General features: G+C 33.4%; 5 protein-coding genes across 11 annotated transcripts in view; 3 read left to right on the top strand and 2 right to left on the bottom strand.

The window, feature by feature from the left end:
• Pax (Paxillin) overlaps positions 1–4,893 on the bottom strand; it is a 33,521-nt gene extending 28,628 nt beyond the window's left edge. The window contains exon 1 of the mRNA XM_068289449.1: positions 4,534–4,893. Coding sequence (XP_068145550.1) covers positions 4,534–4,546 — 13 coding nt within the window. The 5' untranslated portion in view covers positions 4,547–4,893. The remainder of the gene's footprint in view (positions 1–4,533) is intronic.
• LOC137576395 (uncharacterized) lies at positions 1,866–5,923 on the top strand. 2 transcript variants are annotated; one of them, XM_068289489.1, is made up of 2 exons: positions 1,866–2,036; positions 5,117–5,923. In XM_068289489.1, exon 2 carries the CDS (start codon positions 5,118–5,120, stop codon positions 5,862–5,864), a length of 747 nt encoding a protein of 248 aa, XP_068145590.1. In that variant the 5' UTR covers positions 1,866–2,036; position 5,117; the 3' UTR covers positions 5,865–5,923. The 2 variants fall into 2 exon arrangements, with proteins under 2 accessions (XP_068145590.1, XP_068145580.1); XM_068289479.1 differs by lacking the exon at positions 1,866–2,036 and adding an exon at positions 4,588–4,850.
• Positions 5,924–6,018: 95 nt separating this feature from the next.
• On the top strand, positions 6,019–7,856 carry RtcB (RtcB RNA ligase). Its single transcript, XM_068288981.1, has 3 exons — positions 6,019–6,229; positions 6,295–7,465; positions 7,531–7,856. The coding sequence occupies exons 1-3, from the start codon at positions 6,108–6,110 to the stop codon at positions 7,756–7,758; spliced, it is 1,521 nt and encodes a 506-aa protein (XP_068145082.1). The 5' UTR covers positions 6,019–6,107; the 3' UTR covers positions 7,759–7,856.
• Positions 7,857–8,360: 504 nt separating this feature from the next.
• On the top strand, positions 8,361–12,990 carry Rab9 (RAS oncogene family member Rab9). Its single transcript, XM_068289500.1, has 3 exons — positions 8,361–8,813; positions 11,663–11,857; positions 11,920–12,990. Exons 1-3 carry the CDS (start codon positions 8,622–8,624, stop codon positions 12,313–12,315), a joined length of 783 nt encoding a protein of 260 aa, XP_068145601.1. The 5' UTR covers positions 8,361–8,621; the 3' UTR covers positions 12,316–12,990.
• Positions 12,991–13,398: 408 nt separating this feature from the next.
• Positions 13,399–21,839, bottom strand: LOC137576900 (alpha-tocopherol transfer protein-like). 6 transcript variants are annotated; one of them, XM_068290250.1, is made up of 6 exons: positions 17,187–17,275; positions 16,558–16,666; positions 16,238–16,417; positions 14,534–14,628; positions 14,309–14,462; positions 13,399–14,245 (listed from the first exon to the last, which is right to left on the bottom strand). In XM_068290250.1, exons 2-6 carry the CDS (start codon positions 16,559–16,561, stop codon positions 13,758–13,760), a joined length of 921 nt encoding a protein of 306 aa, XP_068146351.1. In that variant the 5' UTR covers positions 16,562–16,666; positions 17,187–17,275; the 3' UTR covers positions 13,399–13,757. The 6 variants fall into 6 exon arrangements, with proteins under 6 accessions (XP_068146351.1, XP_068146364.1, XP_068146372.1 ...); XM_068290263.1 differs by having other exon boundaries at positions 17,242–17,260; XM_068290271.1 differs by having other exon boundaries at positions 17,237–17,253.
• Positions 21,840–22,836: the final 997 nt, after the last annotated feature.

Genomic DNA, 22,836 nt, shown 5'->3' with positions numbered 1-22,836 from the left:
GTAGAAATGCTTGTTGTTTCATTTCTCTTGGGTGGCCCATGTAATAGACATACATAAGTGCACTTTATTCCATGATAGGGAGGAAAACTATTGATATACATATATGTACATATGTGTCTGTTTTGTAAGCACTTTGTCAGGGGCATTCGAATTTACAGGAATTTCGTAACTTGAGTTGCATTTAATTGGTTTTCAGTCATAATTCTCGAAATGTTTTAATGGGGCTCCCCCCACTATTGCTGCCCCAACCCCACGACAACATCAGCAAACAATTTTAATTGGTTGCCATTGGTTACCATTTTCCATTTCCCAACGCCCACACACATTATGTTTTTCGATCTTTTTGGCTATAATCCCCGTTTGTCCTCATTTATCAAAATTAGTTCCATAATTAGTTTAAACAACAACACAGACACAAGTATATTTGCTTAAATAAGATTTGCAGAGATATTTAGTGGCATCTTAACTAAGTGACACACATCATTAATTTCATCTCATTTTATCTCATCTGATCGCATCTTCAAATTTATCTCTGGCTACTGTGGATCTTCTTAAAATAATCTTTATTTGTTAAATTCTTTAAATCTTTTATCTTTTATACATTTTTTTTTTTTTGTTTGATGTCAGCTAAGTAAATAATTTTCCCACGCTTTTATAGACCGCAAAAATGATTTTTCATGAGCTTTTCTTTTTTTATCTCGTAGACTGCAACAACAACTTTTTTTTTATTATATTTACTTTTTTCTGTTTTGTTTTGCTTGACGCACTCTTCACTGCACTTTGACAGTATGTTGTCTCATATTTTCTTTTTTTTATTTGTTGTTTATTATTATTTTTAAAATATCAACGGCGCTCTCGCGTTTCCCGCGCGTCTAAGTAAAAGCGTCGCAAACGACTGAAAAATTCAATGAAATCCCCAAAGTAAAAAAATCAAATGGGCTCCACATTAGATGACTACATTTTCTCTTGTCTCTCTTGTTCTCTCTTTTTGTTGGCGCTCTCAAAGTATAATACTCTCTCTTACTCACTGTCTCAAACAAGAAAGACACAAATGTTACTTAGAGCTTATCTACTCAAATTTTTAATACCCTTTAAAAATTAAGGAAGAAAATTAATCATTTAACAAAGTAAAATATTTTTTTGTTTTTTCTTCTCTACAAGTGACAGACAAAAATCTGTAGATGTAAATAATATCATGTATTTTAAGCATTTTCAAGTAATTGACCCTTTTATTAAAAAAATTTTATAACAATTTGTTAAATTAGTTTTACAGCATGTAAAAAAAAAAATTAAGTAATTAGTGAGTTTTTCAGTTTTATATTTATTAATTAATTAAGTTTCAAAGTTTTTCAACGCCTTCAGCACTTTTGAATTTCGCCAAAAGACTCGTCTTTTAATAGCTTCTAAGTAATATGTTAACTTAGTTTGTTTAGATATTTAAGTTTCTGTTTCAATTCTTAAATTTTGAGTCAACACACCAAAGAATAATGTAACTTTAAATTTAGTTGGAATTATGTTTTAAACACTTGAATTGATTTTATAGCAAACGTTAAGCAAATGCAAAATTTTCGAAGCAATTAATTCTTTTCTCTAGTTCTAGCATCCGAGAAGTCAGAATCAGGAATCAGTCTACTATTTGGGATTTGATTAAGTGAAACTTCAATAGAAAATGTATTTATTTACTTTATTTTACAAGGGGATCCCAATATACCCTACCACTCGCCAATGGATACTTGGTATCGAAAGAGAGTACGAGCGAGAGAATTTGTGGAGCTTGTCATCTCTCTTTTTTTTCTTCTCTTGTAGCGGAATCGGCCGCTATAAAAGTTGTTATTCAGTTTGGTTTTCCGCGGTGAAATATCGCACATCCAACGCAGTCAAACCGCAAGAGAAGTGGGTGGAGAAACATAAACACATAAAGAAAAGGGAATTGGAGAGAAACAAACAACAAATTGTCAAAGGCTTTCTGTGTGGTGGGAACAGTAAGCCATAAGCAACAGTGGGAACAGTGAACAAATTTTACACAAAAAAAAAAAGTGAGTCATTCCTACGAGAATCGAAATCTACTTATGAATGCTCAAGAGTGTATGTGTACCTAAAGATCTGAAGTATTGTAGTTAGGAACAGTACGTATAGCTGATAGAGAATTCTCTGAAAGTGATAAGAATTGGCAATACAAACTGAAATCTCAAAGCACTCAACTGGAATGAAAATAGAAATCTAAAATAATTAATTATTCAATATTCTAATTATAAATGGGAAAGTACTGTAATAAAGTTATTGTCCCTAAAAATTCCCCAAGAAATTCCTAAAAGATTTCTTCACAATAATTCTAGTCCCTAAAGAGTCCGCAAGAAATTCCTTAAGTATTTCTATGCGAACTAAAAAAATATTCCAACTAAGTTGTCGGGATCAACATTTGATATCTTCCAACAAATAAAGTTCCGCAACTAATTCGTGTTAGCTCAAAAACATTTCAATTTCTTATTGTAAAATCGATTAGATTGCGAAAACGGCTTGGAACAATATTTTATAAATAATTTATTATATATTTTTTAATTTATTAAATATTTATTATGCAATAAATATTTATTACCTATTACTTTAATATTCTGGAAAATATTCTTAGAAATATCGACTATAAATTAATCATCCGAATCTTATTAAAACAAAAACACATATGTTATTTAAATGGCACAAATATGATCTCCGATTCGTGATCAACAATAAATAGGCCATTTTCTTTGTAAATTGTGCATAACTAGTTGAAGTGCCAGTCGGAAACCAAAACAACAATGTCACTTGAAAGCCGCAGACATAACTCTCACTCAAAAGCAACTTCAACGTCAACTGCAACTCAAGCTCAATTGAGAAGAACAAGCTTCAGTCCAGACTCTAGGCTTTAAGTTGCAGGCAGACATGCAACACACGCAACTGTCAAGTGGGCAGAGCCATCAATAAAGTGGGCACTCACTAATGGCAGCAAAAGGAGGCAACTTCGTCTGACGTGTGCGTGGGGTATACATATTTACCTATACCTATACAAAACTACTTATTTACTATGAACTTTCGAAAACTCATTCATAAAATATGTTTGATAGTGGAACCACTGTGCGTGGGTGACAGCGGGCATCAGCTAAGCTTTCAGGGCAGTGAGGGCGGAGGGAGTTGTATATGCGTTTTGCGATTGTGACCTGGCCTTTAGTCATTTCTTAAGAATGTCTGACAAGTCAGAATGCAACTTACATTTTTTATCAAAAAAAGCTACGTTCAAAACAAGCGCAACAAGCAGTAAACAGCCAAAGAATTGTGTCATAAAGTGGGTAAAAGATGAAGTAAAGAGCAAAAAGGCAAACAGAAGATACGTATAAGTGATAAAGATGCAAACGTGACACGAAAACTGAATACAAAAGATAAGAATTGATTTTGGAATTTCTCAATAATCCAGCAGTATATCTAATCACCAAAATTTACGTAAATTGATATTAAGACATTTTATTTAATACTGTTAACTAAATTTGCTTTGAAGAAGTTTCAGCAGTAAAAATGGAAAGAACAACAAAAATTTAAATTAAAGCAAGTTAGACCAAAATTTTTAAATTTTCTGCTATTTTTGAACTTTACAACACTTTTTTGAATAGTAGAAACCAGAATTTTAAAGTAATTAAGGTTAAATAGATACATAGTTTAAAAAATAAAACTCCTTTTAATGATTTTAATTATGGTGATCGTGTTCTTGATAGTCACCACACTAAAATGTCTATTAGGACTTGAATACCTAGAGATCTTAATAATTGAAGTCTACTGACTTTATGTTTCTTGTAGTGAACAGTTTAAGGAAACAGCATACTTTTATTTTTGCATAATTTCAAAGGAATTTTAAAATAAAGTCTCACGCTCTCATCATTGTTTCTGAATTGAAGTTGTGTCTGTGTGTGTGTGTGTTTTTGTTAATGCTGATGATGACTAAAGTCAGCGCGGATACATGTGAGTCGGGTTAGTTTCATTCGCTCAGATCATTAACCAAATTCAGCAACATATTAAGCCCTATGGTTGGACGGATGGTCCGCCACACCCTCACTTTTAATATGGCACAAAGTAAATGATTGCCGCAGATTTTCAATGCGTTACGTTTTTTGAATTTCCAAGAATGCGTTATAAATCATAAAACTTATTTTATTTATCATGTTGGCGGGGCGATGATCATCGTCACCATCAATGAAGGAATGAGCTAAGTCTTGCATTGCAATTCAAAGGTAATGATAAGAATTTTTAATACCTAAAAGAACATTAATCACTTAAGTGATTCATTTTTCTCTTATTGGATGAAGGTAGACCCACCTAGCGATGGGTAGTATTATTATTTCAAACTAAAGGGGAATGTTAACTTAATTTATATGGCCTAAATTTATTTGACCTTGAGCGTTGGCGATACACCAAAAATTTAACAACCAAAAAAAAAAGTTGTTAATCTTGTTGTCGTCGGTGCTGTTGTTGCTGTTGCTTTTGAAGTAAATTTTGTAGTTAACTTACCTAAATCGTCCATTTGATTAGAATTTCACTAAACACAATACAAACTCCAATTGGATGTGTGGCACAGATGAATTTTTCCCCAATAAGCAGGAACTCAAAACACACACGCACAAATCTGTTTTAATTTTTCTTTTTATGGATATGCGAATAAGCGAAATTTTAATTCCACGCAAACAGTTTTTCTTCGCCCACCGCCGTTGCTGCGCCGCGAGTTGCTGCGAAAATTTGTATTTAATTTAATTAAATTTTATTTGCAGACAAACGTAGACTGTGTAGAGGGGGTAAACCGGGGGCAGGGTTAAGTAGTCGAAGTCAAAGTGAGTATCAAGTTTGAGACGAGTTTTATATCGGAATGTTTCACTTTAATTTTAAAGCCGACGACCGTAAACAATTTCAAGAGTGACCGTGTTTTGTTGCAACAACAGCAGTCCGCCTATCGGCTTAGTTATCGACCTGGCGATATACCGCCAAATTTTAAAATATTCATATAGTTTACACTGCTGAAGAAAAATCGAAAAAGTGACTCCTAATTATTCTTTTTAAATTAATAATATAATGTTTTTTAACATCTATTACCTTTTAGAATGACAGACAAATTGGAAATGACACTCAACGATCTCAATGATGACGCCATAGATCTGATACTTAATCTTCTCCAACTCGATGAACTTCTGTCAATGTACAACGAAATCAATCCGCGTTTAAATGATGCAATTGAAAGACAATTTTACAGGTTTCGTCATTTTGATTTCTCAATGAGATTTCCTCCACGCCATGATGCTGGGAAATTGCAAGCTCTCGGTCGACATTTGCGTAGTCTTCATATCAGTGTAGGCTATTCGATCGATAAAAAAGATGTTATACCGATCCTTCGTCCACTCTGTCAGGGAGCTGCCGAAACACAAAAACTACGTGCCCTAAAATTTGATCATGTCAGTTTTACTGAGGAATATGTAAGGACTATTCAATTGGTTACCCCATTTTTACGAATTCTTGATATGAGTCATTGTGATGTCCGAGACCATATGATTGTTCGACTACTGGAAAATGCTAAAATGCTTCAACATTTAGTTATTCTTAATATTTACCAATTAACAGGTGAAGAGCATTTAAAACCGTATACACTGAATAATCTTCCATGTTTGAAGTTAATTTGCATTATGTTTGTGGGTAATTTGCCTTACAAGCTAGATGAATTAAGTATTCAATATCCACATTTGAGTTTTCTTGTCTATGATACTGTAGCTTGTAATGCTTTCAAAATATATGGTCCCTATGTTAATATAGACATAAGGAATAAGTGGAGTCATGAATATTTTAAAAGCGATTGAACGTACTAATTTTTATAAGACGTTATTTAAATTAAATAAAATTTGTTTTAAAAAATGAATTGACCTTTCGATAAATATCAATATTGCACATTTATCGATTACGCTAGCGGACCACCCTAATATCTCACGTTCCGACAATAATGTGGCCACTCTGTAAAGCAAGCCGGTATCATTTTGTTCATTTCACAATATTTGCAATCTAATAAATAATATTGAGACAAAGGATTCAAGTTCAACAACACAATGGTAGTCCGCCCGTATAATGACGAGCTTAAGTACCTGGAGAAGATCAATGATCATTGCTGGCGCATTAAAAAGGGCTTTCAGCCCAATATGAATGTGGAAGGCTGCTTCTATGTGAACGAGTATGATTTTTTGGGGTCTATAAAGTAATCAGTGTCAATTAAATGTGTTAAATTGTCATTAACAGGCGCCTGGAACGACTTATGCTTGAGGAGTTGAAGAACTCCTGTAGACCGGGAGCTGTGGGCGGATTTTTGCCGGGCGTAAAGCAGATAGCCAATGTGGCCGCATTGCCTGGCATTGTGGGACGTTCGATTGGATTGCCGGACATACATTCAGGTTATGGTTTTGCCATTGGCAATATGGCGGCGTTCGACATGGATAACCCTTTGTCAGTAGTTAGTCCAGGAGGAGTCGGATTTGATATTAATTGTGGCGTGCGGTTGCTGCGAACAAATCTCTATGAGCGGGATGTACAGCCGGTTAAGGAGCAACTAGCTCAATCACTATTTGATCACATTCCTGTAGGAGTAGGCTCAAAGGGTATTATACCCATGAATGCAAGGGATCTGGAGGAGGCTTTGGAAATGGGAATGGATTGGTCACTGCGTGAGGGCTATGTATGGGCTGAAGATAAAGAGCATTGCGAGGAGTATGGACGCATGCTAAATGCCGATCCCGCTAAGGTCAGCATGAGAGCCAAAAAGCGTGGCTTACCACAACTGGGGACACTGGGCGCTGGCAATCATTATGCTGAAATTCAAGTGGTGGATGAAATTTATGACAAGTGGAGTGCATCGAAAATGGGTATCGAGGAGAAGGGACAAGTTGTGGTGATGATACATTCCGGCAGCCGTGGCTTCGGTCATCAAGTGGCCACCGATGCGCTTGTACAAATGGAAAAGGCCATGAAAAGAGACAAAATTGAGACGAATGATCGGCAATTAGCCTGTGCCCGGATTAACTCGGTGGAGGGTCAAGATTATCTAAAGGCAATGGCTGCTGCGGCGAATTTCGCTTGGGTCAATCGCAGTTCAATGACCTTCCTTACACGTCAGGCTTTTGCCAAGATGTTCAATACCACACCCGATGATTTAGATATGCATGTAATCTATGATGTTTCACATAACATCGCTAAAGTAGAGAATCATATGGTCGATGGCAAGGAGAAGAAACTTCTAGTACACCGAAAGGGCTCTACGCGTGCCTTTCCACCGCATCATCCTCTAATCCCAGTCGACTATCAACTGACTGGACAGCCTGTCCTTGTTGGTGGCACCATGGGCACTTGCAGTTATGTTCTAACCGGCACCGAGCAGGGCATGCATGAAACCTTTGGTAGCACTTGTCACGGCGCAGTGAGTATATTATCTTAACAAAATTAAATTACATACAAATAATAAACATATATTCTTTCTTATAGGGTCGCGCATTATCTCGAGCTAAATCTCGTCGCAATCTCGACTACAAAGAAGTCTTGGAGAAATTAGAGCAAACCGGCATTGCCATACGGGTGGCTTCACCCAAACTGGTAATGGAAGAGGCTCCTGAATCCTACAAAGATGTCACAGATGTTGTGGACACTTGTCATGCGGCGGGCATAAGCAAAAAATGCATTAAAATGCGACCCATTGCGGTTATCAAAGGCTGATAATTGCTCAGGGTTCTTATTTATTTTTGTGATTTTAAATCAGAACTGATTTATTATAATTAAAATTAATGATTAAAAAAATCTCGGGAAACCACAAAGTATTAGTTTTCTCAAACAACTTTTGTACAAACATAAAAAACAGGAATTGCTAAATGAAAAATATGGATTCATCTGAGCAAGGTTAAGTCTTTCATGGGTGTCGAATGTTAGATGAAATGAAATCTGCGGAAGAACTAATTGATCCTGTAACATTCCAAAAACTATAATATAAGTTTTTTGCCGAAAAGACTTAAAGTCCTTCAATCCAAACTGTAACACTAAAATTGTTTTATTCATCTTGCCTTTTTCTTCAGACTATGTATTTCTGTAAGTTTCTAACCGATTTCCAAAAGTTATGTCAGAATTAAATAGGTACTGAAAAACTTAAGATATACCAAGTTCAAAAAAAGGGGATTCCTATTAAACAGGTGTCAGACATTGCGATCTTCACCATTTCGATTGCCATCTCTAATTGCTCTTGTACTACTTGCGGCTTTAACAGCCTCATCTGTGAGCACTGTTAGAACGACTCGTTTGTGAACACTGTTAAACTGTCAGCTGACTCCAATTCAATTGGTCTTCGTTTTTATTATACCGCGGCGGGGTTTTTAATTTATTTTTTCCTTTCCCCCTAATAATTTTAATTTAATTGTCCAAGTGAATTATTAACTTTAACAAAGTGCCAGTGAAATATTAACAATCAAATCAAAATATAGTTTTCGTTGTTTTTAAGTCGTGAAGCAAAACGCCATTTACTGTGTTGATTGCGGGAGGGTCGTTAGTTAGTAGTAGGGGGAGTAGAAAATAAGTAATAAGACAACAAAATGACAAACATGCGCCCACCGCAGAAATCCAAACTATTGAAGGTCGTCATATTAGGCGATGGGGGTGTGGGCAAGTCAGCGCTTCTCAACCGCTTCGTCTCCAACCGTTATGAGGAAAATAATTTCCACACAATTGGAGTGGAATTCATGAACAAGGATATTATAGTTGATAACGAAAAATATACTCTACAGGTGCAGTAAAAAAAAATTTATTAATAAAATAAGTTTTAAGAAAGCAATAAGAAACTTTGTTTATAAATATATTTTTATTTTTATTTGTGGTTGATTGATTCCATGGATCGAATGCCATGGAATTGGACCGAGCTTTTCTTACATTAACCCCGCCATCGTCTTCTCTATTAACCGGCATTTCGTGATCAAACAACGCTTCTGCTTTGTTCTTAAATACCCTATAGTCAAATAGAGAATGGTTATATTGACATTTACTTTTGTTTGAAGATATACTAATGAATAGCAGTTTGTGGGTAAAACTCTTTCGGATTGTTTTTATCTTAACCAAGCATTGAGTTCTAGTAGATCTATGACCATTCAATACAGACTCACCTAGTTGGTTTATAGACTCATGTAGTCTGTAGAAAGATTCAGTAATAATTGTAATCTTTTTTAGGACCCTTAACAATTAACTTTGTCTTTAATACAAATATAATATCAAAGATATTCGAAAATCCTAACTGATTCAAGAAATAAAATAATAAGATAAAAATAGAAAAATCTTTGTTAATAGATGGTAACAGAGAAAACATTTTTTGTTTAGGTATTTGCAAATGAGAGGCTTGGTAATTGATAATAAATTTTAATAGAGTTTAATTTTAATTGTTAACCCAGGTTTTTTAGGGTGTGAGACAAAGTCGTTGCTTCGTTTCAATCTAAAAATTGTTCGTTGCTTTTGATGTAGTATTCATTATATACTATGTACATATACCTCTGATCTCTATCTAACCCACACAAGCACATACAATGTAATTTGTTGTCAATTAACGTACAGTTTGCAAACATATAAACACAACTCTTTTGCTTCATTCTTTAGCCCTCTCTCACCTTTTGGTCCCCCCTCACTCGTATATATACATATGTATCTATCTACATATATCGCTCACTCTCTCTATCTTTTCCTCCCCCCCTCTTCTATATTTATGCTGTCGTTTTCCATTTTCACACTCTGTCAGTCTCAGTCAGTCACAGAATCTGCTGGAATTGCTTATAAATATGCATTAGTTTTGTGAGGTTCGCCAAATGAGTAAGCAAAATATCGCAAAAATGTCATCTAAGCGAAAAAGTCATTATAATTGACTAAATCGATCGATCGAATCGACTATAGAAATTCAGATAGCAGGTTGCCTATGGACCCCCAATGAATTGAATATCCTAAAGTTTAGCGCTGAGTAATTGAATTGAAATTCAGTAAATCATTTAAAAAGAAGTCATTATTTATGAGTATTATAAAAAGTTACTCATTTGGCAAGGTGAAAATCAAACAAATTAGCTTAACGGTTGGCTGCATGCCAACCTAAAACCGAAAATCAACAAACTAAATAAGGTAGCAGTAAATAAACATATGTGGACCAAGAGAAAAACCACAAATCTACAGTACTAAGTGATTAAAAACATTCATCCTAAACTGATTATAGCATAATGTTCAGGATTTTCAGCATATTAAATCAGCTTTTGTCAAATTGAGAAAAAAAACCTTTTCATTAGTTAGTAAATAGTAATCAGTTCAAAAGTTATATTGTGTTTGTTCTAGCATTACAGATCGTCATTAGTAAATTTCAAATTAATTGAAAATACTATTAAATGACTTCTAATACGTTTGTGAATATATTCGAATACAGTATTTAAATATTATACGTTTTTTTTAATACATTTGTGAATACGTTATAGTGTAATATTTGATATGCAAATCATCTTTAATCGACTATCTCTTTAAGATTTTTAAAAATTCTCAAAATCTAATATTTTAATGTTATTTTAACTGAGGTATATGTTCCTGAAATCGGTTACAAATTGGTCAATCATAAAGTTTTAGAAAAGCTGGTGGAAAGTATTTGTGAAATTTCATATGTGATGCAATCTATTCAACATCTACACACAAATTTGGCATTTCCCTAAGATGAAAAACCTTAAACCTTAAAAAAAAGTCGACTTTTCTTGAAAAATTACTTTACAAATTTCTGTAATAGAAAACTGTTTATGTCTCACACAATTTGATACACTCACAGTATGTTTGTATATCTTGAAGTCTAAAACAACAATGGTTTAAATATTATGATTTTTTAATTCTTGGTTTATGGTAAACAAACTTGGTGTATAAAGGTGTCAGGTGCTTGTTAGAAAATTACGTAAGACTAAATGGAACTCGTATGTAAACCTATCCATAGAACAGAACTTACCAAATTATGTTGAGTTCCAATTTCTGTATTAATTTTTGTTTTACAAAAAATACTATTGTTACTATTACTAATATTTGTTTTAGCGGTGAATCATATGTTTATTCTCATTGTTTTTTCGGTTCTTTTTAATTTCAGTTGCTTTGTTTGTCTCTTCTTTTTTTTTTGGCAACATTGAAAACAATAATTATTTTTAAAAGGTCACATACATATACATACATGGAAATATGTGTGTATATTTGTTGCCCTATTTCGCTTTATTTACTCATATGACATTTTTAGGATTGAGAACTTGTTTTGTGAACGTTGGCTTATCAGTGTTTTGACTTTATCAGTAATTTGGTTTGTCTTAGGTACTAAGCTTTCAAGATTTTCAAGCAGCTAACTACAATTTTTTTGATTTTAGTTTATTGTACATAGATAGTCTGTAAATGTGACGTCAGCTGGGAGAAGCCCCACTATGTAAACGATATTTACCTGCTCTCTTAGTGGCAAACATTTGCCAGCTCTAAATAGGTTTCCCACAGTTGTCAGACGCGAACACGTTGCAAAATTTCTATGGAAGCATTAATTGAAAACCAATTAAAGTCAATTTCTATATGAATTTAATTTGCTTATATACATACAATATAGATATGGGATACGGCTGGACAAGAACGTTTTCGGGCCTTGCGTACACCCTTTTATCGTGGATCGGACATATGCCTGCTTTGCTATGCTCTAGATGATCGGGATAGCTTACGAGGATTGGGAATGTGGCGTAATGAGTTCATCAACTATGCCGATGTGAAGCCAGATAAATTTCCCTTTATAGTGGTGGGCAATAAGGTAAGTTGTTATCTACTTATTTATATATACACACTTATTTTATATATCATTTGTCTTTTTAGAATGACCTTCAGCCGCAACAGCGTCAGATTAACTCTGATGAGGTTAAAGAATGGTGCAAGGAACTTAATATAAGCACCCACATTGAGACATCCTCGAAAACAGCTACAAATGTCACCGAAGCCTTCACACTTGCTTTACGCCAATGGAAGCATATGGAGTGTGTGGCTGAGGCGGAGCTGCGACAACAGAATGGTGATACTATCGATTTAACGCGACCCATTCGCCTGATGCAGAAACGTTACTGCTGCTCAGGCGGTGGCGCTGGTGGTTCGTCTGGTCGTGGTTCATATGATGATGATGATGACAATGATGATGCTTCAATGCGAACGCCATCCACATTGTTTGGACAACAACGAAGTGCACCGTCGGCGCCATCGACCAATTATCGTCTATGAATCGACCAAATAGCGTACAACGCAATATAAGAAGAGTTGTCTGGCTAATTGAAGCGCCTTCTAAGAAAATTACTCAATGCATTCCTAATTGAAGACCAAGGATATAGATTGTAATGTACACCAAAAACTAAGACAATTGTTTGTTTTTTTTTTTTTTACAAAAGATTAGTTTAAAAAGCTGTAAGAGAGTCTGTGACAATTTGTATAACAAAACCAATTTCTCAAGACCAAATTCGGTGAAAATCGCAAAATGCTAGCCTAATTGAATGATTATTTTAAATCGCAAATGACATTAATTGCATTATCGTTATCTACATATGTCATCTATTTTTAACTTTGACTTATCTAAATTTCTTTCAACAGCTGTGCCTTGTAATGGAATAGTCAATTGAATTGGCTTTGCCTTATTACTCACTATAAGCATTTCTCTTGACTTTCTTCAGCCGAAAGGAAAAAATAATTCGAATACGATTTACGAACAAATGCAAAACCGTTTATAAATGACAAAATTTCCATTTCAAAAACCAACAAAAATATAAAATGAAGTTATAGTTAGTGAGATATTGAAGTATAACAGTTTTACAAATTTTATATAATAGAATATTATTTGTAAATACGCTTAAGCCTGGTAAAAATATACAATATACATGTATGTATGTATTTATATATTCTGAACGTTGTGTTTTGATTCAAATGATGGATTTGTTGATTTCAAGAACACGAAAATTTGCAAGAAACTTTTTAACTAATTCAAACTCAACTAAATGTACATCTCAATCCTCTCAAGCTGTCCTGATCATCCCCATTTTAGCAGGTATGTAATACATGACATGTCGACCTCTTTAAACAAGAACAAGCCACTGATATACATAAAATATCTGACATGTTTTTCATAGGTAAACATTTAGCATTTAAATTCAAAACTAAAACGGAAGGAAGTTTTTAAGTATTTATTAGTTTGTTTGGAACTTAGAGTCCTTCAGAAAGTGTTAGAGGGGCTTTGTGTTTAACACTTTAATAACGATCTTAAAATTTTAAGCAAATTATTTGAAAAAGGAAAAAAATAGATAACGAATCTTGAGATTTTGAAGTATAACAGTTTTAGAAATTTATTACAACAATATGATATAAATATGCTTAAACCCGTTTTTAATGTATGTATTATTTATATATATATGTATATATGCATTAATATTTTGCAAAAATGTATAAAACGTTTTGTTTTTACATGCGGGAAAAATGTTTTTTCAGTTGACTTAAGACTAAGGGAGGCAAACTTTAGGCGGTATTTTACTTACTGGACATGCTTATTACATAGATATGTCTAACTTTTGGATTTTGGAATCGAATATTGTGGGAAATTATCACTTGCTGTAGATCACGTGCTCTCCTCATCTCGTCGGCTCTTCTCTTCCTTTGTTTTCCCTTAAAGCAAAAACTATTTACTTCTTTTTATAGCCATACGAATTGATGGCATCGAATTCGGCATCGCACATCAGTAACAACTCATACCATTGATCGCCATCGACACGTTTCAGTTCTAAAATGCCACCATAGCAAGAGGGCAGACATTTCGGAGACATGTACTTGTGTAGGGAATCACGATCGGTGCCATGGAAAATAATTCGACTGCGAAGTTTCTCGCGCAAAAATGGCTTAAACAGAGCAAAGACAACATTGAAAATTTTTGGCTGATTAACAATGTGAATGGCCTTGATACGCAATGGCACGGAATCCTGCAGCCAGTCGACAATACGTTTGGCAAATGGTGGTGTAAACTGCCATGTCTGCTGTAGACTCAAGCCATCCATATCGAAGATGACGACAGCTCCATTGATCTGTGTCTCGGGTTCCAACATGGCGGCCTCCAAAAAGATCACAGCTCCCTTGAATACCTCTTCCAGTGAGACTTGTTTATGCTTCCAACGCTCTAAAAATTATATCAACAGATTAACTGACACAATCGATTACAATCATTAAAGATTCTACTAACTGCCCAGTTCCAGAACCAATATACGACGACCACATTGATCTCTATTTGGAAATACAGTGAGTATATTGTGTTTAAAGATATTGGATTCCTTTGAAGGTTTCAAATCAGTATAAACATCTGCATGCTTCACCTTGAAGGCATAGTAACGCTTGATCTGAATAGGAAATGAAATATATATATAAATAGACAAACTCATGGGAATACATTCAATAGCCAATAGCTTACCAAATCACGCGCACTTTCTGGATAATACTTGCAGGGACGCAAAAAACGTATCAACCACTCTTCATTATCCTTAGGACACAAAAGATCGGTTTCAGCTAAAAGAAAAAAACCAAAATGCAGTCAATTAATATATATATATATATTATATATATCGACTATAAATAGACGACGCGTAGAATCAATACTTTTCCATAATAGTTGTTTACATTGAATGGGCGGTCCCATCAAGATAGTTGGATGTATGCCTTGGCTGTGTCATTAGATCACATGAAACTATTGCTTCAAGTTTAACCTTTCTAATCAAATTGCTAGCTTGAGATTATATCTACTTAATAAACACTTTACACGTAATGGATAGTCTATACTATTTTTAGTTTCTTTAGGTGTAGCCAAGCTATTGACCGTTGATCTTGTACTATTTCAATGGACTCCGCCTACTTTAAAAAAATATTTCTTAAGGTATTACATTTTTATTTCATAATAAACTTTACATTTTAGTCGAACTGAGTGGACTTCAGAACATCTTAAAAAAAAGTGTAATTGTAAAAAATATAAAAATAAGTTTTATTTACATGTAAGAGTTCATTGTTGTAAATACAGTTAAGCCTGTCTTTAGTATAATTTTATATTCTTCGTAAGTACAATGGATTGAGTTCAAACACATTACTTTTTAAAGGTGAAGTTTGATCTCTTGTAAATGTCATGTTTTTATTGTTCTCATGTAATGAATTCTTTCACACAGTTTTCTGGCACTAAATATTAAAGAAACTCCTATTTAGCGGAACCCCAAAACGAATAGGAAAAACAACAATAGATTAAGAAAGTTCCATTGTAAAGAACTGTTTGTAGTTTCTCTCAAAATGTGTTAACAAAGTAATATTTCTTTTTGAAATCTTAAATTTAAAGAGACATCAAAGCAAAATATAAGATTTTTAAGTTATTAAAAACAGAAAATAAACAAGAACATCAACGAGAAGCTTGGTGCAATCCGTAAGAAACTTTGAAAACTTTTAAAAATAAATCACAAAGGACTGTTCTTGTTATCGATTTTAAATGATTTTGTTGAAATCTAATTTTAAATCTCTTCTTACTTTCAGTTCCAACACGAAACATACGGTTTTAAATACTTTTTAATCGTTAGTTTAATAATTCGTACTAAGCTCTTTTAAGTTTTTAAGTTTAAGTTTAAAATATTGAGAATCAAATTAAGTAATTATGGATTAAAAGGACATTTTAATTGTTTTCAAGATTTTTTCTTGTCAGAAATTGAAAATAGTGTGGAATATCAAATTAAAAGTTAGAATGGGAATCAAATGAATATATTGAATACCATTTACACGATTTCCCCTTTTGTTGTTTTTCTTACCATTTTCACACAAAATAAAAACTTAATTGTTACCTTCGACACTAGCTAATATACAACAAATAACTAAACAAATTTCTTGATTAAATTGTTTTCTTGGTAGCCTAGAGAATCAAATTTAAAATTTAAAAAAAAGAGGCTAACCTACTGACTACTTTTTAGTTGTGCAAGTTTATAATAGTCAAGCTCGACTGTTTATAATTATTTATCTAAATTTTCCACTGTTCAGAATCGTTGACAACTTTAAGTTTTTTTCCCAGATTATTGGTAAGAAAAAAACTTGGGAAAAATCTTAAAATTTACCTGAAACTCAGTCCCAGTCTCCCATAACTTAAACTTACCTTCCAATAAACGTTTCAATTCCTTTGTGGCCTCCTTTTGGCGCTCAGGAGTCTCACGTAGCTCCTTGAGGGCCACCTCTTTGGTCTGGGCCGTGGGATCTCCAAGCTCAAATTCCAGCTTAAAATCACCCAATTGAACTGAGGGCAATTGATCAATGTCGGACAACATAGTAGGCACTCCTGAAAGTAAATAAATGTTTAGAAATCATTAGCTAGTCGGTCAATTAGTAGCTGCCAGACTTTGATCCAAGTCAAGGAGCAGAATAAGTTTAACAAATATAATTGACAATTAGTTAAAAAGGTAAAAAGTAATTACTTACTCATTTTGCAAAAATTTCTGTATTATTATTTATTTATTTTTTGCTCAATTTATTTTGCTTTGTGTTTAATTGCAAGTGTTTGTTACTTTTTTTGTTGTCTCGGTAGAAGCTAATGAAATTGAATAAGATGAAACCGGCTGGCTTTTGATCACTGATCACTGACCGCAGATCATTGATCACTGACCTAACCTTCACCTTGACATATGCAAACAAAAATTAAAATAAAATTCGCGAATAACGGAAGATGTTATACAAAAAGAAGAGGAAATGAATGTATTTTTTCTTTATTGTTTTATTGCAAATGCAGTTTAAATTTTGTATAAGGTTTTCTGTTTTTAGCAACCTTGAACTGATTTCTCATATTCTTGACTGGTTCTACTTGAATAAATTCTAGTTGAACAAGTTTGTCTGTTTTTCTTATTTTGGAGGTTTCCAATTACAGATTGAGCATGCACTCAAAACATTATAATTTATGGTATTTAATTAATATGGGATTGACATTGAATCACTTTTGATTAGAGTTTTCTTTTTGTTTTTGGCAAACCATCAACATATGAATTGTTAATTTGTGTTCAAATAGTACACAGTCAAAAAACCATTGACTGAGGCAAAAAACTTGTTTTTATTACGAATCCCAAGAGATGAGATGAGATACGCCAACTACGATACGATACGATACGATACAATACGAGACGATGCCGTGCAACGGTGTCAAAAGCGCAGATGAAACTGTTGCTACCAAAAGCGCGTTACGGAGATTTTATGCCATGCCAAGAATAAAAAACTGGAAATTTTACTCAGATCTTGGGTTTTTTATTTTTGTTAAGAGAGCAGCGCAGCAACAGCAGTTATTATTTTGAGTTAAACCTAAAGTTGAGAGAGAAAGAGAGCGAACTGGAGCTGAAGCTGGGTCTGGAGCCAGTTGACTTGGTGCATCACATTGGGAAATGATGCCACTGAAAGCCGGTTTCGGTTTCATTTTGTTTTTTTTTTTTTTTCGGTTTTGCTCAGCTGTTGCTGGTATAACCCTAACCCTATCTCTAACCCTACAGATTGAACAGTGGTTCAATTCAAAGATTTTATATTGTAATCGAAAAGCTTTTAACCAAATGTGTGTAGTCATATTCTCCCCAAGATCCCAAACATTTTAGACTATAATCAAAATGTTAAAGCAGTCAAAAGAATCCTCTAGTATAACTATGAAGCATCTGAAAATTGTTATTAGGAAAACTTTATTTGAAAACTTACAAAAGTCAATATCGACCGAATTTCAAAATTTGTTTGTCAGTTAGAAAGTAATTTGTAAGTTTGCACTAAAACCTCTAAAACTAATGTGACAAAATACTAGAAGATAAGAAATTGTTTATATTTTTAACAAATTTCCGTTTGGCAAAATGAATTAGATAAAAATTGACCTTGACTAATCAAGTTTTGAATTTAAAAAGTCAATTTTCCAAACAAATTGTACTAAAGTGAGTCATTTTTACATAATTTACTAAAATTTCAAGACATTCAATGATAAAGAAAGGCATAAGATCTGGTTTATTTAGAGAGAACTGCTATCTTTATTTTCAAATTCGCAATATTATTGATTTATTACCACTGTTAAATGTTAAGCACTGATATTTTCTTTTGCTATAATTATAACAGGGCAATAATTCCCACCTATACGGCTAGTTCATAGTAATTACCCATTTTTTGCTACCTATATAATAGATATATGATGATCGGAGTCGCATTCGCACTATATGCTCTCGACCCTGAAGCTTTGTACTCTTAGTTCAATGTTGGGATTTCAATAGATACCCTCCAAATTATTCCCCACTCTCAGACAGACAACACTCTCTAAGCCAATTAGTGCTTACACCTGTCCAGTGTACCATTTTGCCTTCTAAATATATGCATATATGTATGTAAGTATATATGAAAAATACTTTGTATTATTAACACGTTTTCAAAGCACTGAGCAGACATGGGCATAGAGACCATGTTTCTCCGACTAAAGCCACGATCACACGTGCGTAAACCAGGCTCCATTCATGGTTTATAGTCTTACTCTCGCTCTCGTTTCCAGTTTCAAGTTTATTTGGTCTATTTTTGGGTGGCAAACGACAAACGTAAAGACGAAGACAAAACCAAAATCAAAAACAAAATAAAAACCAATTTGAACTTGAGAGACGAAAAGAGTTGAAAGCTGAATGCTATATAAACATAAACAGACCAAAGTCAGAGAGACAGCAAGAGAGGGAAAGGCTCAAAATGATGATGCTGGGAAAATCAACCGACCTGGGCTAAAGACCGCAATGCAATGTCAACCTACGCCCTTCACAATTTTTTGGCAAAAACAAAGAGAAAAAAAGTAATACTTAAAGAGGTTATGACTAAACATGACACCGACAAGGCCAAATCCAATGTAAAAAGTACTTTGACCTTACATGACGAACCTAAAAGAGAGAAGATAATGAACTAAACATACAAGCATTGTAAGCATATGTATGTAACCTGCATATATACTACATTGTCTTGTATGTATATACATATGTACATAAATCGATGTAAAATGAGTAATCAGATGCAGCTACAGTGGAGATTAAATGACAAAATAAAGCAAAATTTAAAATAGAAAATTCATTTAACAGAAAGGAAGGTTTGATTGCCATATGTATATACATATATGTATCTAAATTTATATGGTAAGCCACATTTATTAAATATTAATTATTATCGACGAGGAAATTACACTTCTGACAAATGCAATTAGTTTAGTTCACATTTCATGGGAAAAATGGGCGTTTCTAAGTGAGTAAGGTAAAAGCATTTCACTTTAAAGCAGGTAACTCTAGACGTTCCTATACCCTAACAAAGTCTTTTCTTTACTCTTGCTGGGAAATTCCAAGAAAATCCCTCCCTACAAGTTTCCTGTTTAAGCCGCTGTATTTTCACTACCCTTAACTGGAAAATCTTTAAGGTAACAAAGACATCGTGTGATTCCTTGTTAGAAATACTTACCAAACATTAAGCGAAGACATTGCATTGATATTTTAGAAATATTTCGAAGGTTTGTTACTCTTCCAAAACCGGAACTGATATTATGTAATCCATTTAACTAAAGCAGTATATATTTTTTGTAATTGTACAGTCTTGATAATTACAATGTTAGCTCATGAAACAAAAAGTGTTCTCCAATAACTCATATTGTTAAAACAATTGTTCAACTTTCAGCTATAGTCATCCCATTTAGATGTTTTTTGTTTACCCAAATCAGATCAAGGGAATTTCGGATTTTAAACAAAGATCTTGATGTATTTTATGAGAAGCACTGAAGTTGATATAATTACTACTTTAGAAATACATTTCCATATACAAGTATGTAAGTGTATTTGTATATGTATTTCTTTAATCAGCATGACAGAATTGCGCATGTTGTAAGAATGGCACTGGATTAATCTGCCAATGAAAACAGCTCATATCGGATTATGGCATTTTGTTTAGCTATGACTAATATACATATGTATTTGTTTTTTGAGATATTAACTGCTTAGTGGATTATCAAAGTCGGTTTTTAATGGGTAGGTTGGAGAAGTTCGAAATTACAATATGAGAAACCCTTTAAAATGTACGATTCTAAATACAATGAACTACCTTTAGATACCTTTAATTACAGCTATCAATCTTATTTTAAAACCAGAATTTAATATTAGGATTTCTTTTCCGGAAAGTTCATCAAAAATAAGTATTTCGAATTTTTCTTTTCTTAAAAAGATGTTACTAAAGACGATGATCTGGAATATTGAGATTGCTCTAAAAGTGTTAAATAACATTCTAGATACACATATTCTTCAAGAACCAAACGAAAGAGAATCAGGATCAAAGTTTTTGTTATAAATTTGTTCAATATCTGCATTGTCAATATAGCTATAAAAAAGGCACAAATCAAATACACATTAAAAGGTATACAAATACGCCCATTTCTGAGCTTTGCTAGTGCGAATAACCCCTCAAGTTTCATCTAATTTGCATGCAGTACAATCAAAACAGGTTTCACTGTAGCTGAAGCCATGTGTTGCCAGAGTTTAACATGTGTTTTGCATAAATGAATATATATGTATATTCGTACAGATCTATTACGTTTATATAGTATGTATTTTCTCACCCGTTTCAGATCCATTAGACCCTAGAAGGGAAGTGCAGCAAGTGGCTGGGGCTACAGTAGTCATCATTATTATAACTTTAAGTTGATATTGGAACTTGGAAATGAAGTCTTTGTAAAGGCAATCTTCAATAAGTATACGCCGACAAACACTCACGAAATGCAAATAATTAATATACAAGTAATTGAAAAATGCATTAACTCAAGGAATATCAAAGAAAATAGTCCGACTATTTGTTGTTAAATGGGTCAATGCCAGCGATTTACTGCACCGTATAACAGAAAATTCTGTACGAAAGGAAAAGAACTCAGAGACAAATGGAAGACTGAAAAAAAAAATGAGTGCCAAGCAACAAGTGCTTAGGCATTGAATTTGTAATGCGAAACAAGACAAAAGCAGACTGAAGAAAATCAAGTAAACCATTTGTAGAAGCGAAAAGCATACAAAAAACGAGAGGGACAGTTAAACTTTGGTTTAGCTGAAGTCTGTATACCCTTGTGAAGTTTTTTTGAACTCATTTCATAAGAAGTAAAACCCCTATTCAAAACCTTAAAATTTTGTCAACCTTTACAATGAACTTGTCAGAGTACCACTAATTTTTCGATTCGATATGGAATCTATCTATGTAACATAATCTTGATTTAATTTGGCGCTGATTACTAAGTAATTTCTTTAGTAATCGCTTGAAAATTAAGAAAGTTATTGATCTAAAACCCTATTTTGGACCAACTGTCCTTTTAGAAGCTATAATATATAGTCGTCCAATAAATTTGAGATACAAATACAATGCCTGCAAAACTTTGTTTCAGTACCTCTATTTGTTATAGGTTTTTAAGAACTTTTTATTTTTATTTAAACAGAGGAGAAGGCTAAAGGAACTTCTGTTGTTATGCTGATTAAGAATACCTCTAATTTTATATGATTGCTAATGTTGCAGACTTCTGATCAAGATTAATATACACTTTGTTTTAGATTTTAGTAACCCCAAGAAAACTTACCAAGCGAGCAAAGCTCTTAAGTTTAATCCAAAAATATGTAAGTTGCGTTAATCCTTAATGAACGAAGAAGCTCTGCGCTGCTTTGTTATGCTCCAGTTGGGTCCGGCTCCGTTTGTTAACTGAAAATATAAAGCTATTTCACATACAATTTTATACCCCCAAACCGAATCGTATCTAACAAGTACAGACGATATTAAACCAGAGCGAGAGTAAGAGGGCAAGAGAGTCTGGCATTAAGCTAGTTTTATAATGGGTCATTATAGCAAGTGTCAGCATAAGTTAATATCTGTTTTTTCTTCAATTCAAGTTCAACAATGTAATGAAAACGTAATGAACTCAACTTTTTGGCGATGGAAGATTTTGTTGAAATAATTGTATGGAGTGAAAATTGTCTTGAAGACTTACAACTTATAACTTTCACTGTCGTTTTGATTATCAAAGTATGACTTAAACTTTAGCACCATTCTATTAGTTAATTGTTATAAACTTTGTTGTTTTTTAATTACTAAATAAGTCAATTCGTTTTGCTTATCTTAAGCCCAAAGAGCACAACTTTACACAATTGACGCGAAAGCCACATAAACGTAATTAGACTTGAACTTTTGAACGGCTATAGCTTCAAAATGTAGGCATTCAGTTGTTTGTATGTGTATATATACTTTAGGTTTAAAACTATACGTCTAATCACCGTACAAGTTTATATATACAACTTGTTAAATATCTCGAACACACAATAATTACAAACGTTTTAATTGCTCTTCTAGCTTATTTAAACGTGCACACATCAGTTATAACTTGATATATACATATTTTGATATCTTTATACATATGTATGTGATTTTGCTTTTTCTATAGTTTATAGTAAATGTACATATGTATGTATGTTTGTATGGATTGTTAAAGTAAATCGTGGCGAAGTTGAGTTTAAACGACTTGCGTGTTCACGTTCAAATGTTCAACTGACGAAAATGCAGACTCATTTGCCTTTTAGTTTCAAGCACAGGCAATTAATTAAGTATTTCACTTTTCGCCACCTCGAGTATGTATTTCAATTTACTTTGCGCCCAATTCCCGGAATGAAGCTACGTCAGCTATTCAAAGTCTATATGGAATTTCGTTGACTGAATGCA

This window comes from Drosophila tropicalis, unplaced genomic scaffold, assembly GCF_018151085.1.
Source record: "Drosophila tropicalis isolate 14030-0801.00 unplaced genomic scaffold, ASM1815108v1 contig_1187, whole genome shotgun sequence".
Lineage (NCBI taxonomy): Eukaryota > Metazoa > Arthropoda > Insecta > Diptera > Drosophilidae > Drosophila > Drosophila tropicalis.
The sequence above is the reverse complement of the archived record's forward strand: the minus strand, read 5'-3'. Positions and strand labels throughout refer to the sequence as shown.

Coding starts and splice junctions, on each gene's coding strand:
- LOC137576395 (XM_068289489.1), top strand. CDS start 5,118: ATGACAGACAAATTGGAAATGACACTCAACGATCTCAATGATGACGCC.
- RtcB (XM_068288981.1), top strand. CDS start 6,108: ATGGTAGTCCGCCCGTATAATGACGAGCTTAAGTACCTGGAGAAGATC. Junction 6,230..6,294: donor GGCTGCTTCTATGTGAACGA/GTATGATTTTTT, acceptor TGTCATTAACAG/GCGCCTGGAACGACTTATGC. Junction 7,466..7,530: donor GTAGCACTTGTCACGGCGCA/GTGAGTATATTA, acceptor TCTTTCTTATAG/GGTCGCGCATTATCTCGAGC.
- Rab9 (XM_068289500.1), top strand. CDS start 8,622: ATGACAAACATGCGCCCACCGCAGAAATCCAAACTATTGAAGGTCGTC. Junction 8,814..11,662: donor ACGAAAAATATACTCTACAG/GTGCAGTAAAAA, acceptor CATACAATATAG/ATATGGGATACGGCTGGACA. Junction 11,858..11,919: donor TTATAGTGGTGGGCAATAAG/GTAAGTTGTTAT, acceptor TTGTCTTTTTAG/AATGACCTTCAGCCGCAACA.
- LOC137576900 (XM_068290243.1), bottom strand. CDS start 20,777: ATGATGACTACTGTAGCCCCAGCCACTTGCTGCACTTCCCTTCTAGGG. Junction 16,418..20,710: donor GTCTAATGGATCTGAAACGG/GTGAGAAAATAC, acceptor ATTTACTTTCAG/GAGTGCCTACTATGTTGTCC. Junction 14,246..14,308: donor ATTGGTTCTGGAACTGGGCA/GTTAGTAGAATC, acceptor TATAATTTTTAG/AGCGTTGGAAGCATAAACAA.